Source organism: Canis lupus, chromosome 19 (genome assembly GCF_003254725.2).
Source record: "Canis lupus dingo isolate Sandy chromosome 19, ASM325472v2, whole genome shotgun sequence".
In the NCBI taxonomy this organism is placed as follows: domain Eukaryota; kingdom Metazoa; phylum Chordata; class Mammalia; order Carnivora; family Canidae; genus Canis; species Canis lupus.
Window position 1 is genome coordinate 18,055,838 of NC_064261.1, and position 19,029 is coordinate 18,074,866.

A 19,029-nucleotide genomic window follows, 5' to 3' on the forward strand; every position below is an offset into this window, starting at 1 on the left:
AGACAAATAGAGAATCTGAGAGAAATGAAAACTGCAAAGATGAAACTATTTAAAAAACTAAAAAATGAACCAAAGTTCTAGAAAAGAAATTTTACACCTGAAAAATATATGGATGAAAAATTCACTAGATGGCCTTTTAAAAATTAGACACTGAAGATCAATGAACTTAATATACTCTGAAATAAATTCCAAAGAAACAATGACACTAGAGCACAAAGCAAAAAAAAGAAACTCAACGATTTGTTGAAGAATATCAAATGATTTAACATATATGTAATAGGAATACCAGAAAAAGAGGAAAGAAAAAAAAGTTTGAAAAAATAATAAAAAATAATAGAAAATGATTCTGCAATTTAAAATTTTCCCATGAAGGTAACCTCAGAACTAAATGGGATTTCTGTTTTATTCTTCCAAATATTAAAGGAATAAACACAAGCAATCTTACATAAACAGTCTGAAAATAGAAAAATAAGGGACACTTCAAAAATCATTGTCTAAGGCCAGCATCATCTAAACACCAAACTAACATTACAAAAAAGATGAAGTAAAAAAAAAAAAAACAACAACAACAACAAAAAAAAACAACAAAAAAGATGAAGTATTATAGGCCAATATCTCTGATATAGATTCAAAAAGCTTTCATAAAATATTAGCAAATAAAATTCAGTATTATATATAAAAGGTGACATATGTGACCAAATTAGGTATGTAAGACTGGCTTGGTGTTAAAAAATAAAATGTAACTCACTTCATACAAATAAACTGATACAGACTACATGTATCAATTCAATTGGTGTATAAATATCATTTAAGAAAATTGAAATAAAAATTAACAATGCTCAGAAAACTATGACTAGAAGGGAATTTTCTTATCCTGAGTATCTTTGTCAGAAAAACCACACCTAATATATTAATGGTAAAATATGGAACACTAAGTTTGAAACTAAGACAAGGATATGTATTACCATTTCTATTCAGTAGTGAAGTGGAGGTTCTAACAAATTTAGTAAGACAAGAAAAATAAGTAAATTAATAGAACTAAAATCATTTTTCACAAATGCCACTGTATAAATAGAATATCCGAAAGAATCTATCAGAATTCATGGGTAAACACTGTAAGATTACTATATAAAAATTCAATTGTATTTTTATATGCCAGCATCAGACAAAGACAATTTAAAAACAATATCATTTGCAATAGAGCCAAAAGTACTAAAAAATTAGGAACAGATGTGATGAAATATATATATCTCCATCTTGAAAACATTACTGAGAAATTAAGACCTAAATAAATGAAAGCACAAACTACAGTATTCTTATATTAATTATTCATAAATTGATCTAGAGTTAATGTAATCCCATTCAAAGTTTTAGATTTTTGACATGGTGAAAGTAGAGATAAAATCATGAAAGTGAGGCATATTTATATGGAAATACAAAGAATCTAAAATAGCCAAGACAAATACACTGCTCCTCTTTCCACTGTCTTATTCTCTCTAAAAATAAAATATTTTAAAAATAGAATTCAGAAAGATCACAAGACACAAAATCAATATACAGAAATACACTGCATTTCTATACACTAGTAATGAAGTGGCAGAAAGAGAAATTAAGAAAACAATCCCATTTACAATCACAGCAAAAATATTCAAACACTTAGGAATAAACTTAAACCAAGGAGGTAAAAGGTCTGTACTCTGAAAATTATAAAACACTGATGAAAGAAATTGGAGATGACACAAACAATGGAAAGATATTCCATGCTCATGGGTTAGAAGAACAAATATTGCTAAAATGTCCATACTGCCCAAAGCAATCTAAAGATATAATGCAATCGCTATCAAAATACCAACAGCGTTTTTCACAGAACAATTATCATAAAATTATTATGGAACTTCAAAAGACAATGAAGAGCCAAAGCAATCCTGAAAAAGAACAAAACTGGAGGTATCACAATCCCAGATCTGAAAATTTCTTAAAAATCTGTAGCAATCAACATAGTATGGTACTGGCACACATGCACACACACATACACACAACATACAGATCAGTAGGATGGAGCCCAGAAATACACCAGGATTACATGGTCAATTAATCTTCAACAAAGGAGGCAAGAATATGCAATGAAAAAAGACAGTATCTTCAGCAAATGGTATTGGGAAAACTGGACAACGTGAAAAGAATGAAACTGGACCATGTTCTTACATAATACACAAAAATAAACTCAAAAGGGATTAATGACCTAAATGTGAGACATGAAACCGTAAAGATCCTAGAAGAGAGCTCAGGCAGTGATTTCTCTGATATTAGCCAGAGCAACATTTTCTAGGTAAGTCTCCTAATGGAGACAGAAGCAAAAATAAACTATTGGGATTACATCAAAATAAAAAGCTCTGCACAGCAAAGAAATCAATAAAACTAAAAGATAACCTACCTTACAAGAGAAGATATCTGTAAATGACAGATCTCATAAAGTATTAGTATCTAAAATACATAAAGAACTTCTACAACTCAACACTCAAAAATGTAATAGTCCAATTAAAGATGGACAGAAGACATGAATAGACATCTCTCCAAAGACATATAGATGATCAACAGACACATGAAAAGATGCTCAATGTTACTCATCATCAGGGAATTCAAATCAAAGCCACAATGAAAGATCACCTCACACCTGTCAGAATAGCAAAAATCAAAAATACAAGAAACAAGTGTTGGCAAGGAGGATGTGGACAAAAAGGAACCCTTGTGCATTGGTGGGAATGTAAACTTGTGTAGCCACTGTGAAAAACAGTATGGAGGTTCCTCATAAAGTTAAAAATATAATTACCATATGACCCACTAATTGCAATACTGTGTATTTACCCGAAAAATACAAAAACACTAATTCAAATGATATATGCATTCTATGTTTACTGTAGTATTATGTATAAAACCAACTTATGGAAGCAGCCCTAGTGTCCACAGATAGTTTAACGGATAAGGAAGTCGTGTGTGTGTGTGTGTGTCTGTGTGTGTGTATATATATCAAACATATACACAATGGAATATTATTCAGCCATAAAAAGGAATAAAATCTTGGCATTTCTAACAACATGGAGGGATCTAGAGAGTAAAATACTAAGTTAAGTCAAAGAAATACTATATGATTTCATTCATATGTGGCATTTAAGAAAGCAAATGAACAAAGAAAAAGAGAGACAAACTAAAAAACAGACTCAACTATAGAGAACAAACTGATGGTTCCCAGAGGGGAGGTGGGATGGGATATGGGTGAAATAAATGAAGGTGATTAAGAGTACACTTACTTGAGGAACACTGAATACTGTACAAAACTGCTGAATCACTATACTGTACACCTGAAACTAATATAACACTGTATGGTAAGTAACTGGAATTAACATTTTAAAAAACTGAAGTTATTTCATTTTGTTTCTAAACAATTACCCTTATTTTGTAGTTAGAATTTACAAAAATAAATCCAAAAATAATATATAAATACATAAAATAGCCAAGACGTTAAGAGAAACAAAAACACATTACCAAACATCAAGACATTAAAAAGCTACTAAGTAAATAAGAGAGTGTGGCACTGATGGAAGGACAGAGCAGTGGTGAAGAGGATGACCAACATATATAAAGTTACGTGACATGAGCAACAATAATTCAGTGAGGAAAGAACAGTCTTTTCAAAATTACTGCCAGGTCAACTGAATAGACTTTTTTTTTTAAAAGAAAGTCTTGAACACTATGTGAAAGAGAGAATGAGAGACAGAGAGAGAGAAAGAAGAGAAAGAAGAGAAAGAAGAGAAAGAAGGGAAAGAAGGGAAAGAAAGGAAGGGAAGGAAAGGAAAGGAAAGGAGGAAAGAAAGAAAGAAAGAAAGAAAGAAAGAAAGAAAGAAAGAAAGAAAGAAAGAAAGAAAGAAAGAAAGAAAAGAAAGGAAAGAGGAAAGGAAGGAAGGAAGGAAGGAAGGAAGGAAGGAAGGAAGGAAGGAAGGAAGGAAGGAAGGAAGAAAGAAAAGAAAAGAAAAGAAAGAAAGAAAGAGAAAGAAAGAAAGAAAAGAAAAGAAAAGAAAAGAAAAGAAAAGAAAAGAAAAGAGAAAACCGTTGACAAGAATGTGGAAACTTGATACTCTTGTGCGCTACTTGTAAGAGAAATGGCACAGCCACCATAGAAAATAGTGGTAATTCCTAAAAAGTTAAACACAGAATTAACATATGATTAAGAAATTCCACTTTCAGGTATATGCACGAAAGAACTGAAGGGAGGGACTCCAACATAGTTATACACCCATGTCCATAGCAGCATGATTTATAATAGCCAAAAGATGGAAATAAGCCAAATACCCATCAACAGATGGATAAACAAAAAATACAGTATATCCATACCATTAAATATTCTTCAGCCTTAAAAAGGAAATTCTAATATATACTATAGCATAAGCAAAACTGAAAATTTTAAGCTAAGTGAAATAATCCAAATACAAAAGGACAAACATTGTATGATTCCACTTATATGAGGTACCTTTAACTGGCAAACTCGGAGATAGAAAATAGACTAGTGCTTACCTGAAGGATGGGGGAAGGAGGCAATAGGAGTTATTAATAGGTACAAAACTTCTGTTTGAGATGATTTTAGAAGTTCCAGAAGTGGGTAATGATGATGGCTGTACAACATTATGAATGTACTTAGTACCACTAAGTCGTACAGTATTAAATAGCACCGGTTAAAGTAGTAAATTTTCTTCTATATTTTTCATAACAATAAAAAATGCATGACTATTCATTAGAGTTTTATTTACAAGAGGCAAAGTTGGAAACAACTCATATGTCCTTAAATGGTGAAGAGAGAAAACAAATTGTGGCACTATACCAAATGTAATACTATTCCACCTATAAAAAAGAACTGTTGGATACTCATCAACTTGGACGGACCTCAAGGTCATCATCATGAGTGGGAAAGAAAGCCAATTTTCAAACATTATACTGTATAATTCCAGTTATACAACATTCTCAAAACAAAAACATTATATGAGAGAAAAACTGCCAGAGGGTGGGGGAGAAGACTTGACTATAAAGCCCAAGGGAGGGCAGCCCTGGTGGCTCAGCGGTTTAGCGCCACCTTCAGCCCAGGGCTTGATCCTGGAGTCCTGGGATCAAGTCCCATGTCAGGCTCGCTGCATGGAGCCTGCTTCTCCCTCTGCCTCTGCCTCTCTCTCTTTCTCTGTCTCTGATAAATAAATAAAATCTTAAAAAAAAAAAAAAAAGCCTGAGGGAGTTCCTTTGTGGATGGAACAAATTTGTCTTTTATGGTGGTAATTTATCCATATACACATATGAAAATATTTCATAAAATTATGCACATGAAAAAGGAGTACAGAGCAGCCTGGGTGGCTCAGCGGTTTAGCACCACCTTCAGCCCAGGGTGTGATCCTGGAGACCCGGGACTGAGTCCCATGTCGGGCTCCCTGCATGAAGCCTGCTTCTCCCTCTCCCTGTGTCTCTGCCTCTCTCTCTCTCCCCCCCCGCCCCCGTCCCTCATGAATAAATAAATAAAATCTTTAAAAAAAAAAAAAAAGAAAAAGGAGTACATATGAAAACTGAGGAAATCTAAGTTCTGTGGTCTACTTAATAGTATTGTGCCTAAGTCAATTTCCTGGTTTTGATAATGCTCTATAATTAAGTAAATGCACCTTTAAAGGTGGGTAATAGCTAACACAGGATCTCTCTGTGCTATTTATGAAACTAACTTATGAGCCTTTAATTATTTCAAAATAAGAGTTTCTAAAATTCTTAGAGGAAAAATAACTCCTTTATTTAAAAAAGAACACCTTAAACTTAGCATCATATACCTTAATAATTCAAAAAGTTCTTGGATTCTAAAAATACAAGTTATGTTAGTAAGTATACAATTATATAGGACATGTAGTCATTAAAATTCTAGTAGTAAATTATTAAACAAGACAATTCATCTACAAGAACATATAGCTATGGGAGCCAATAAATCCTCCAAATTTCTGTAGTAGTAACTTTACTATTTCTTGATAATGAAAGACAGTTGTACCTTTCATTCTTGGGAAAATTTTGTTTTAATTGACTGTATCTTTCAATAAATAAATATGAACTAATTACTACAGGAAAGTCCTTGTCCAAGAGGCAATAAGTAAAAAATGAGTAAATTTACAATTTAATACATGTGTAAAAATAAATGTAATAAAATAAGGATAGGATATATAAGATTTTAGAGACAGGAGAGACACTTAAAGGTTTCAGAAAAATTTCATGGAAAAGTTATACTTATATAACTTTTATAAGCTTAGCTAAAATGGGAAGAATTTTGATACAAATGGATTGGAGTTTCCAGTTCAAGATGGTAACACAGATCCTTAATTCACTTCCTCCCACAGACATACTGGACCTACAGATATACATAGAATAATTTTCTCTGAAGAAAACCTAAAAATTTCCAGACCAACTCCCTCACATTGGGCAAATGGGAGGGAAACTGTATTAAAGGTAAGGAAGAACTGAGACACAATCTCACCATAAATTCCATTTTCAGCACAGTGACACAGAATTGGGGCAGGGGGGCTGCTGAAAATGTATAGCTTCTCCCTGAGGAGCAAAGAGTCTGTAACCAGCAGGTACCCCAGCTTTTAAAACCAGCATCTGAGGGACAAGCCCCTGGCTTTGTCCGGCTTTGAATACCAATAGGACTCTTGCCAAGGAGATGTATGGGGAGGAATAGTTCTTAAAGGGCTTGTGCACCAACCCAGCTATTCCAGGGCCCAGCACAGACGTAACCATTTGAAAAGCTCCCAGACTTTATATGAAAGAAGTTATTTCTTAATTTTAAAGCACTGGTCTGAGGGTCAGGGGTCTTCTGGGATATTCTTCAGGAACAGAAGCTAGTGGGTGCCATCTTCTTGTTCTCTGTCTTGCTAAAGCCAGTGAGTATCATCTTCCTTTTTTTCTTTTTTGCAGTGGGTGTCATTTTTGCATTCCCTTACTGCCTCACTCTAGCCTGAGGGTGCCACCATTGTGTTCTCCCTCTCCCACACACCATAGTGACAATATCTCCTGGACAGGAGCTTCTACACATCTAGTACCCTGACTTTTACATCTGGTGACAGAGTTTTTGTGGCTGCCACTCAGGGGATAACACCCCTCACTCACCTGGCTCTGGTGGCTGGTGGGTAGTAGCCGGAGCTTGTGTTCCTGGATCCTCTGGGACTGTAACAATCAAAGAAACAGTTCTTGGGAGGTTACCACTCCCAGGGCACTACACAGCAGTAAAACATACCCTCACCCCCACCCTAGGATTTCTGTAAAAGAGGCCTACTTGCTAATCCTGGAGTTTCTATAGTAGCAGGCTTTAGGTCTGGTATATGGCTAGAGGCTACAGAGGTCATCTCAGGGAGTTAAGTTTGGGGACATCATCTTTGCACTCTACCTTGCTACAGTTCACTAGTATCTCCTATAAAAGAGCTTATACACTTGTCTTCAGCCCAAATCCTTACGACTGCTGCCTAGAGGATACCTCGAGATTGCCTGGCTCTGGGGTCAGCAGGGCTTAAGCTTGCAGTCACACAGGACTGTATATATAGAAACTGCTGCCTGAGGATCTAGCTTCCAGTCAGATCTGAGATCTTCCCCTTTGAGACACAGAGGTCTTGGCACACCCTAAACTACCGGGAGCTATTAGAAATAAAATAGTTTTTCAGTTCTGTATTGGAATATGGCATACTGTGTGTGTGTGTGTGTGTGTGTGTGTGTGTGTGTGAATGAATGTAGATAGATAGATAGAAAAAATACTTAATAGTTCCAAGTGGTTGAGGAAGTGCCACTAATTGGAATCTAAATAAAAACTTAAAAACAAACAAATAACTAAAACTAAAACAAAGCAAAACAAAAATAGATTGCTTGGACATTCACAAAAGCTTAAGAGACAATAAGAGCTATAAAAAATTTGAGCAGTAAGGTTCATCTCCTACATGAGGCCACTCCTACAACACTGGAGGTTGTTTTATCTAAAGCACAGAAACCAACCAAAAAGTCAAGGAAAATGAGGAAACAAAGGAGTATGTTTCAAATGAAAGAACAAAATAAAACCTCGAAAAGTCCTTAATGAAATGGAGAGAAGTTATTTACCTGATAAACTACAAAACAATGGGCCTAAAGATGCTCACTGAGCTTAGGAGAATAACGAATAAACAGAATGAGAGTTTTAACAAAGAGACAGAAATATAAAAGTGCCAAAAGGAAATGAGAGAGCTAAAAAATATAGTAAGTGAACTAAAAAAATACAACAAAGGGCAGCCTGGGTGGCTCAGCGGTTTAGCCGCTGCCTTCAGCCCAGTGCATGATCCTGGAGACCCAGGACTGAATCCCACGTCAGGCTCCCTGCATGGAGCTTGCTTTGCCCTCTGCCTGCATCTCTGCCTCTCCCTCTCTCTCTGTGTCTCTCATGAATAAATAAATAAAAAACCTCAAAAAATAAAAAAAATAAAATAAAATAAAATAAAAAAATAAAAAATACAACAGAGGGACAAAATTGTAGACTGGATGAAGCAGAAGAAACAATTAGTGAACCTGAACACAGGGCAATGGAACTCACCCAATCAGAGCAGCAAAAAGAAAAAAAGGAATGAAAAAGATGAAGACAGCTTACAAGTGGACCAATATTTGCACTGAAGGAATTCCAGAAGGAACAGAAAGAAAGGGTAAGAAAACTTGAAGAATAATGGCTGCAAACTTTTCTAACTTGGGGAAACGAACAGACATCCAGATCCAAAAAGTCCAAAGAGTTCTAACTAAGATGAACCAAAAGAGACCCACACCAAGACGTTATAATTAAAATGTCAAAACTTAAAGAGGAGAATCTTAAAAGCAGCAAGAGAAAAACAACTTGTTATGTACAAGAAAATCCCCATAAGATTATAAGATTTTTCAGCAGAAATTTTGCAGGCCAGAAGAGTGTGGCACAATATAATCAAAGTGCTGAAAGAAAAACAGCAACAACCTGCCAACCAAAAATACTCTTCAAATTGTTCTTCAGAATTGAAGGAGAGACAGAGTTTTCCTGATAAGCACAAGCTAAAGGATAAAAGGGTTCATCACCATTGAACACCCTACAAGAAAGGTTAAATGTATTTAAGCTGAAACAAAAGGACACTAAGTCACAGGAAAATATACGAAAGTATAAATCTCACTGGTATAGGTAAATGTATTGTTAAGGTAGTGAATCAAGCAATTTTAAGAATAATATGAAGATTAAAAGATAATAGTAAAAGTAACTATAATAATTATTTAAGGGATAAATAATATTTAAGTTGTGACATCAAAAACATGAAATGCAGGTTGTGTGAGTAAAAATGTAGAGCTTCAGAATGCATTCAAACTTAAGTTGTATCAATTTAAAATAGGTTGCTATAAATATAAGTTGTTATATGTAAGATGAACTAGAGATATTGGTCTTACAGATTTGAGGGAAGAACATAAGACAATACAGCAGGAAAGACAGACTACGTTTTTAAAAATGCAGAATTATCTTAACTGGCTAAAAAACAATAAAGTAGGAAGTAGTAAGCAAACTGGAAGAATAATTGTTGTAGACTCCCCAAAAAAAAAAAATCCAAATCAAGGATTTTCCTATGGTAAAAAAAATACTGCAGGCAGTGCCAACACTGTATTTTTCAGTTCTCAAATACAGTAAAGTCTGACAGTCTCAGAGTTAAAATATTCAAAGTTTAATTTGAAAATGATATAAAACTGTACTTTATTTTTCAATTAGTGGAATAATTCAAAGAGTGGGTAGAAAAAATTACTGAAATTCTGGAAAAGCGTCCACAGATGTAACTTCATTTTCTCAAGTTATCTGTCCAAACAAGTTACATATTAGAATGCTTCCTCTACAACAATGAATTTCCTCTATATTATAGTCAAAATGAAAAGCAAAACTGAAAAGCATACACATACATGCAGAACAATTAAAACTCTAACTCCCAAGAAATAATTCATTTTAAAGTTTTAAATGATAATACCAACCTTCCAGGATTGGTATATGTTTACCTCGACCATCATGTAACAAACAACAACTATGGTTTCTATGAAAACAGAAAACAATTCAGATGTCAAATACCCATAGAGACAACTGCAGAATTTTTAACAAAAATTACATTATTTCCAAAAACAGATGCTGTTTTGACAGTGTTTGACATGCTCCTTTGGTACTACAAAAACTATTACACTAAACAAAATCAGACATTTTTGACATCTATAATAACATAAGAAGTGACAGAGAAAGTTTGTTTTAAAACAATTTATAGGATGGTCTCAGGATCAAAAGATTTCTAAAGAGGAAATTCTCATGCTTCCTGTTTACTTAACAATATTCTTTTTCCTTTTTCACATCAAAGAACAATTATCTTTATCTAGGAACCATCAATTTTAGCTCATTCTGAAAGAAAATAAACTTGCATTTGAAAGTAACAGTGACTCTTTGTTAACTGCTATGAAGCTTGACAACATTCATATCCAGTCCCCATCATTATTTTCAAAGTATTTGCACATATTTAATGTATATATTTTACTCAAATTATTTTTCACTGGTTTCATCTAAGGCTTCCTTAAAGTAATGCTCAGTCATGTCACTTTAAGTGCAAAATGAAATATCATTATCTAAAAGTACCAACCAACCTAGAAATTTTTTCTAACATAGATATAACTAAATGTCTGTTCTCCTCCCTATAGGTAGTGCCTTAATACATAATCAACAATTTTTGATCAACAACATCATCACAATTTTTGTTAAAAAGTTTAGAAAGCTGTAACCATCAAGACAGTATGATACTGGCACAAAAACAGACACACAGATCAACTGAACAGAATAAGAGAACCCAGAAACAGACCCTCTAATAATTGGTCTACTGATCTTTGGCAATGTAGAAAAGAATATTCAGTGGAAAAAAGCCCCTTCAACAAATGGTATTGGGAAAACTGGACAGCAACATGCAGAAGACTGAAACTGGTCTACTTTCATACACCATACACAAAAGTAAAACTCAAAAATGGATGAAAGACCCAAATATAAGACAGGAATCCATTAAAATCCTAGAGGAAAACAAAGGCAATGATCTCTTTGACCTCAGCCACAGCAACTTTCTATTAGATTTGTCTCCAGAGGTGAGGGAAACAAAAAATGAGGGACTTCATCAAGATAAAAAGCTTCTGCACAGCAAAGGAAACAATCAACAAACCAAAAGACAACCTACAGAATCATGAGAAGGTATTTGCAAATGCCCTATCACATAGAAGGCTAGTATCCAAAATCTATAAGAACATTACAAACTCAACACCCAAAAACCCAAAAATCTAGTTATGAAGTGGGCAGAAGACATGAACAGACATTTCTCCAAACACATACAGAAATGGCTAACAGACATGAAAAAATACTCAACATCACTCATCATCAGAGAAATACAAATCAAAACAACGAGATACCACCTCATACCTGTCAGAATGGCTAAATGAAAAACTCAGGAAACAACAGATGTTGGTGAGGATGTGGAGAAAGGAGAACCCTCCTGCACTGCTGGTAGGAATGCAAACTGGTGCTCTGTGGAAAAGAGTATGGAGGCTCCTCAAAAAGTTAAAAAACAGAACTATCCTATGAGCCAACAATTGCACTACTACATATTTATCCAAAGGATACAAAAATAGTGATTAGAAGGGACACATGCATCCCAGTGTTTACAGATAGGTCTATAAACATTGGTCAACGATAGCCAAAATATGGAAAGACCATCAACAGATGAATGGATAAAGAAGTGGTGTATGTATATATGTATACATGTACATATATATACATATACACACAAAGGGAACATTACCCTTTTTGTGTGCCATCAAGAAGAATGAAATCTTTCCATTTGCAATGACATGGGTGGAACTAGAGTGTATTATGCTATGCAAAATAGAGAAAGACAAATACTATATGATTTTACTCATATGTGGAATTTAAGAAACAGAAGTGATCAACATAGGGGAAGGGAAGAGAAAGTAAAGTAAAATAAAAACAGAGAGGGAGGTAAACCATAAGAGACTCTTGACTCTAGGGAACAAACTGAGGGTTGCTTGAGGGGAGGTTGAGTGGTGAGATAGGGTAACCAAACTGAGTGATGAGCATTAAGGAGGGCACTTGATATGAGCACTGAGTGTTACATGCAACTGATGAATAACTAAATCCTATCTGTACAACTAATAATACAGCATATGTTAATGAAATTGAATTTAAATAAAATCTAAAAAAAAGCTTAAAATACTTCTTTCTAACCTTTTTCATACCATGGCACAGACAAGAAAATGGCACTATTAAACATGGGGGTAAATAATAGGCTGCCTAAGGCCAGAGTTGACTGTTCAGGGCTCTAGCTATCTCTGGCACCACACAGATCCCTCAAAGACTGAATGGAATGAACACTAAATCTCAAATCATAAGCCATCTTTTATCCCTAGATTTCAACCACTGTATTAGTTCTAAAAACTGAGTAAGACTGGAGGTGAAGGGAACCTGACAAAATATAGACCAGAATTAAGTATCTAAAAATTCAGACTTTGAAAATAACCTGAACACAATCTCCTATTCTTTCATATCTGTCCTTTCAGTGAAACTGTTTTACTTCCACTTATTTCTATTTACTCATAGTTTATTTCCTCCATTTTGGCTTGAGCCATTTCAGGAATACATTCACATCACCCAAAATTCCCTAAGTAGGGCTAATCTGATTGTAAGTAGGCCAATTATCTGACCTAACATCCCCTATTCCCCAAAGCAAGTCATAAACATCACATTATGTGGCTCCACTATAAATTCACACACATTGGTGGGATCTCCCCCTTCTTTATAAGCAAAAAAAATTCCCCCAAATCCAAACAACCATATTAGTCTCATCATCAAGCTGCTAGAAAGAATAGAATTCAGCCACTGACTCCAAATCCTCATTTCCCATTTATTCCTTAATTGTGACCAATCTTTCTGACACCACCAAACTTTTATTACTTTGCAGGGTGGTGTTTTTCAGTGTGGTAAATGTACTACCCACATCAAAACATCTGTAAAAACTTGTTAAAATGTGGATTTGGGGGCTTTTCCCAGATCTACTCAATCAGAGTACCCTTGAGTGATGCTCTCCTGAGCAATCAGCTTCGGCAACTGCTATTTTAGTCATTTGTAAACTCCTGGTTGCCAATTCTAGTGGTATTTTTCTAATTATTTTCTTGACCTGCAGAGCACCTAAGAATGCCTATTCTGTTCTTTCAAATATCTTTTTGCCAACCTCATTCTTCATCCACCTGTTGCTTATTTTTCGAAATGCAAAATAGAAGAGTTTCCTGGGAATCTAATCCCAATATTATTTTTTCATACTTTCCCCCAAAAAGGAAACATCTTTTCTCACAACTTGAGAACTGCTTCTTTGCAAGGGATTCTTAATTTATCCTTATTCCACAGCTTTCTCAAAAGACCTCTGTACCTATATTTCCAACTGCTGAATATTTCCACTTGATGATCTTATTACCCCCTTAAAAATATGTATCAAAACTTCCAATATTTTCAGCCACATCAGATTCCATTCTTGACTCCTCTACTTATAGTACCTCCAGTTTATAGCTCAAACCCACAGTATCATTTTCATTTTGTCTTCTCCTTTCTTTCATATATTCTATTGTTAGGTCCTATCTCCCCACCACTGCTTGAATTTTTCTTCCCTTTAGTAACTGGTCACAACCTCGATTGAGGTCATCATCACTTATTAGGCTACTGTAATGGCCTCCTGCCTTTCTAGTCTCTTCTACTCTAAGCAACCTAAAAAAAAACCTGCCACTAGAGCACTATAATAGCAAAAAAGCCACAACCAAATGACTATTCATATGTTTATGTGTATATTACATTAAAAATAAAGGATAAATGAAAAACCTAATAATTTTATGTACATATGCATATATATATATATATATATATATATATATATATATATATATTTTTTTTTTTTTTTTACACTGTGTATATAAAGCCAGAGAGTAAGTACAAATGCACACACATTCTCAGGAAGGGACAGGGGAAAAAAGATAGATGTTTCTGCATATACTGTGTATTACAGATTTGTTACATATATATTTTTAAAGATTTATCTATTTATTTTGAAAGAGAGAGAGTGCATGCACACCCATGCATGAATGGGGTAAGGGGCAGAGGGACAGGATCTCCAGCAGACTCCTTTTTGAGTGCAGAACCTGACATGTCATGCCATCTCAGGACCCTGAGATTATGACCTGAGCCGAAACCAAGAATTGGACACCCAACCAACTGGAGTCAGCCAGGCACCCCTAGATATGTTATATTTTCATATAATAATTTTTAAATCTCAATTTTTAAGTATCAAGAGCTAAATTAAATAATTATAACTGTGTCTTGAGTTGGAGGCACAACTCACTATAAGGAAGTTATTTTAAGTTACTTTAAAACAGGGCAGCCCCGGGTGGCTCAGTGGTTTACTGCTGCCTTCAGCCCAGGCGTGATCCTGGAGACCGAGGATCGAGTCCCACATCAGGCTCCCTGGATAGAGCCTGCTTCTCCCTCTGCCTATGTCTCTGACTCTTTCTCTCTGTGTCTCTCATTAATAAATAAAATCTTTAAAAAAAAAAAAAAGAAACTGGTTTTGGGCAGCCTGGGTAGCTCAGCAGTTTAGCATCGCCTTCAGCCCAGGGCCTGAATCTGGAGCCCCAGGATTGAGACCCACATCGGGCTCCCTGCATGGAGCCTGCCTTTCCCTCTGCCTGTGTCTCTGCCCTCTGTGTCTCTCATGAGTAAATATATAAAATCTTTTTAAAAATTTTTAAAATCTTTTAAAAAAATTTTAAAAAGTAAAATAAAACAAATTGGCTGTATGAATCTGGTATGATACATCCTAAGGACAAAACCAATTTTAAACTGTTTTCAGGAATCAAAAAAGATTGTTTTCAGCAATCCTATTACTGATGGTATATATTATTCTGAGACTACTGTGTAGGAGTTATTGGAAAAAATGAATAAGAAATCATGTAGCTATTCATTACAGTCAGGATTTTGGTATGAGAGAAAGGAGATACAAATGTTAAGACTTACGAGATTAATTAAAAAGCCTGTGGACCTAAATTTGAAATGAGATTAATTAAAAAGCCTGTGGACCTAAATTTGAAATGAAAGCATCAACATGAACAAATAAACATTTTACTTTAATGTACATATTTCCAAGGTCTTTTTCTCTAAAAAGACCTAGGGAGGGAAAACTCAGTATTAATGATACCAGATCCTAGCATCCAGATTACCACTTTCTATGAAAAGGAAATAGAGCTTTTTGGAGAGAAATTACAACCAATTACAAGAACAGGGCAACAAATGCACAAGATGAGGCAAGAACATTTGGTCATAGGAGAAAGAAAGGAAATAACAAAGACTATTGAGATGATGTTCAAAAGACAAAGGCATCAACATGACACAGTTCTCATATAAGACACAAACATAGCTACACCACTTCTATTCACATTGTACTGGAAAATTATAGCCAGTACAAAAAAGGAAAGTCAGAAGATAAAGACTGGGACAGAGGAAATAAAACATGTCATTATTCACATATGACATGACTGTGTATGACTAAAATCCAAAAAGCTCTACAATAAACTATTAGAATTAATTTAGCAGGGTGCCTGGATATAAGGCCAAAATAAAAAAAAATAGTTTTCTGTCTATGTATCAGCAACAGAGAATAGAATATACAAAATGATATTACCTAAAGTATTAGAAACATCAACTAGAAGAAAACACGGAGAGGTTTAGAATAGGTTCCTACTGACAAGAGAACAATATGAATTGTAATGAGGGAAACAAATATGTTTAAATTCATAATGATACTGAAAAAAAATTCTCACAGATTAACTTTAAAAAATGACAGGGAACCAACTATTTTAAAAACATAGAGACAGAAACAAACTACCCCTCAGGTATCAAATTATCTATAAACAAACTTTTTTTTTAACAGAAAGATTCCAGTTAATGAGAGAATTTGAGTATCACCTGTAATTCCTAATGAAATATTGGAATTAGACAATGATCAATGACTGCGAGTATCACAAAAAGACAGCCCATACAGGGCACCTGAGTCGCTCAGTGATGGAGCATCTGCCTTTGGCTCAGGTGGTGATCCCAGGGTCTTGGGTTCGAGTCCCACATCAGGCTCCCCAGAGCAAGCCTGCTTCTCCCTCTGCCTCTGCCCCTTTCTCCTGAATAAATAAAATCCTTAAAAAAAATGACAACCCAGACATTGTATCTTGTGATAAAAGTACACAATTCTACCTATGATGTATTCTTGCTAAGAAAATTGAACCTCTATTTGAAAGAGCCTCTAGCTTTAACTATCGGTTTCAGGAAATACAAAACACAAAGGAACACATTAAACGACATCATGGAGATGTAAGCAGCAAAAATGAGATTGCAGAAGACTCCATTAAGAACCCAGGTGTTTTTCAGGAACTAACCAAAAGAAAAAAAAAAAAAGAGAAAAATCTATAGGTCAATAGATATTTAACACAAATTCCAATAAATATCGATGTTGATTTTGATCTTGATTCCAACAACCTATACAACACCTATATACTGGAGAATTACTATTAATTTTTAAGGTGTACTAACTAGATTGTGGTTGTGTTTGTGTATTAAAGAGTTCTCATATTTCACGGATTTGTATCAAAGTATTTTCAGGTGAGAGAGAGAAACCAAGAAACAGACTCAATTATAGAGAATGAACTGATGGTTACCAGAGAGAAGTGGGTGGGGGAATGGGTGAAATAGGAGGTGGGAACTAAGAAGTGCACTTGTTGTGATGATGTATTACCATGTGATATATGGAAGTATTGAATCACTATACTGTACATTCGAAACTAATATTACACTGTATGTTAACTGGAATTTAATTAAAAAAAAGAAAGAAAGAAAAAAGAAAGGACAGAAAGAAAGAAAGAAAGAAAGAGAAGAAAAAAGAAAAGAAAAGAAAAGAAAAGAAAAAAAAAGAAAAAAAAGAAAAGAAAAGAAAGAAAAGAAAAGAAAAGAAAAGAAAAGAAAAGAAAAGAAAAGAAAAGAAAAGAAAAGAAAAGAAAAGAATGAACATGTCTGGTATTTGTTCTAATATAACCCAGCATGAGAAGATATAAAGGACATAAGATTGTTGTTTTAATAATTACTGAAGCTGGGTGATGAGTACATGGGGATTCATTCATTATTCTATTTTTGTATGTTTAGAAATTTCTATAGTAAGTAAACAAAACAAAACAAAACAAAAAAACGTTGTGGAATGGTGTCTTTTCCTACACAAAATCTTTCAAGGGTTCCCCTCTGACCTACTCAACTGAGAACATCTGCTAGACTCAATCCTCAACTTTCCCATCCAGTGTTCTATGCTATAGCCTCAAACACTAACATTTCCACCTAATCTTTGCTTTATTATTTGCAACTGGAATACATTCTCTCTCCCATTTCAGCCTTCCTAATTTTTACCCATCCCTTAATGTTTATCTCAGATAACAGAACCTGAGAGTTAAAATAGGACTTAAACTTAGATGTAACTAGTTTAGTGGCTTTTGAACAATTTTAAAAGTTGAAGTTTAGAAATCTGAACTTTCTTATATTGATCAAGTTTGCTTTTCTTCAAGCAAAGTATCTTATACAACCATAATACATAAAAGAATTAAGGATTGCTGCTTTTGATGTAGGCCAATTCAGAGTCCTTTCTATCAAGCCTCTAATTCTGAACAAAGAATGACAACCACTAGTATCAATTTCAATCCTAAGATACTTTTAGAATAGACAAAAAAACCTATACTGACCTCATTGGAGATCATAAAGATCCAAGCTAAGAGGAACAAAGTCTGAGAACCAGTAATGTTTAATTCATCTGCAACTGAAACTAAGGAATAGGTTGAAGAGGTTGAAGTAGGGAACAAACTCACAATTTTACTAATTACTAATATAGCCTAATTCAAGTATAACTAAACTTTCTCTTTTGATCTAATCACTGTGAAAAATACAAGTGTAAGCTAAATAATCTTTTGTTAATTATCAGAAATGCCTACTTATCTAAATTATAAATATTAAATCACATTTGGATAGATCATATATAACACTTGAAATGAGCAATCTTATTTAAAACATTTATGATGACCCTTAATCAGAATAGCTAATTTATAAAATTATTCTCTAACATGGTAAACATTTTTCTGCATGCATATATGCAGTTTGCATTCATAAACTTTTTGACATGAGAGATGATGTTTTAGTTGCTATTTTTACTATCACACAAGCATGGTGACTGGCAAATATTAGGCACTCAAATATTTGTTGAATTAATCAACAATAGCAAGAACTATTATTTGTATTCCCCTATTCTAATTTTAATTGCAAAAGAAACAACCTGAGTGAACTATCCAGAAATAATGTTGACTATATTTGCTGTATGGACAGCTTTAAGCAAAAACTTAGAAGAAATTTTCTATTAAGCTACAAAAAGGGTAGTGGCTTTATAATGCCTGTAAAAATAAATACAAAATTGTTGCATAATGACTCAGGTAATTATTTTTCCAAAAAGAAAAAAAAAACCAACATTTCAATGCAAATTATTATTTTCAGCAATATCTGGACACTGCTGTTGCAAGACTGTTCTGAAAGCTGAAAACCACCAAAAATTTTAAAACATATTTACTAGTCAAAGACACCAAAAAATAAAAGATTTTTAATATGACAATGGATTGCCTAAATCACATACTAAATTGTTCTATACAGGGAGATTTCACAATCCAGGAGCCATAGCCATGCTGCTGCAAGTAGGATTTCAACAAAGTTTTAGCTTCTTGATAGGATCCAGACATACACTATAGAAAGAAAAAAAACTGAATTATAGAATATAGGCAGAATTTGGCTTATGAAAAGTTAAGTAGCCCTAA

The 19,029-nt window shown here is 34.2% G+C and overlaps 1 protein-coding gene across 11 annotated transcripts in view; it reads right to left on the reverse strand.

The window, feature by feature from the left end:
- Positions 1-19,029, reverse strand: part of ADAD1 (adenosine deaminase domain containing 1) — a 98,541-nt gene that overhangs the window by 38,466 nt on the left and 41,046 nt on the right. For 5 of the 11 annotated variants that reach the window (XM_049097409.1, XM_049097413.1, XM_049097408.1 and 2 more), the window contains 3 exons: positions 18,852-18,957; positions 17,917-17,996; positions 7,177-7,233 (listed from right to left, as the gene is read on the reverse strand). The exons of 1 other annotated variant lie outside the window; for it this stretch is intronic. In XM_049097409.1, coding sequence (XP_048953366.1) covers positions 7,177-7,233; positions 17,917-17,996; positions 18,852-18,957 — 243 coding nt within the window. Of the gene's footprint in view, positions 1-7,176; positions 7,234-10,047; positions 10,107-17,916; positions 17,997-18,843; positions 18,958-19,029 lie in introns of those variants that run through there. 5 more of the 11 variants (XM_049097414.1, XM_049097412.1, XM_025420525.3 and 2 more) reach the window with 4 other exon arrangements.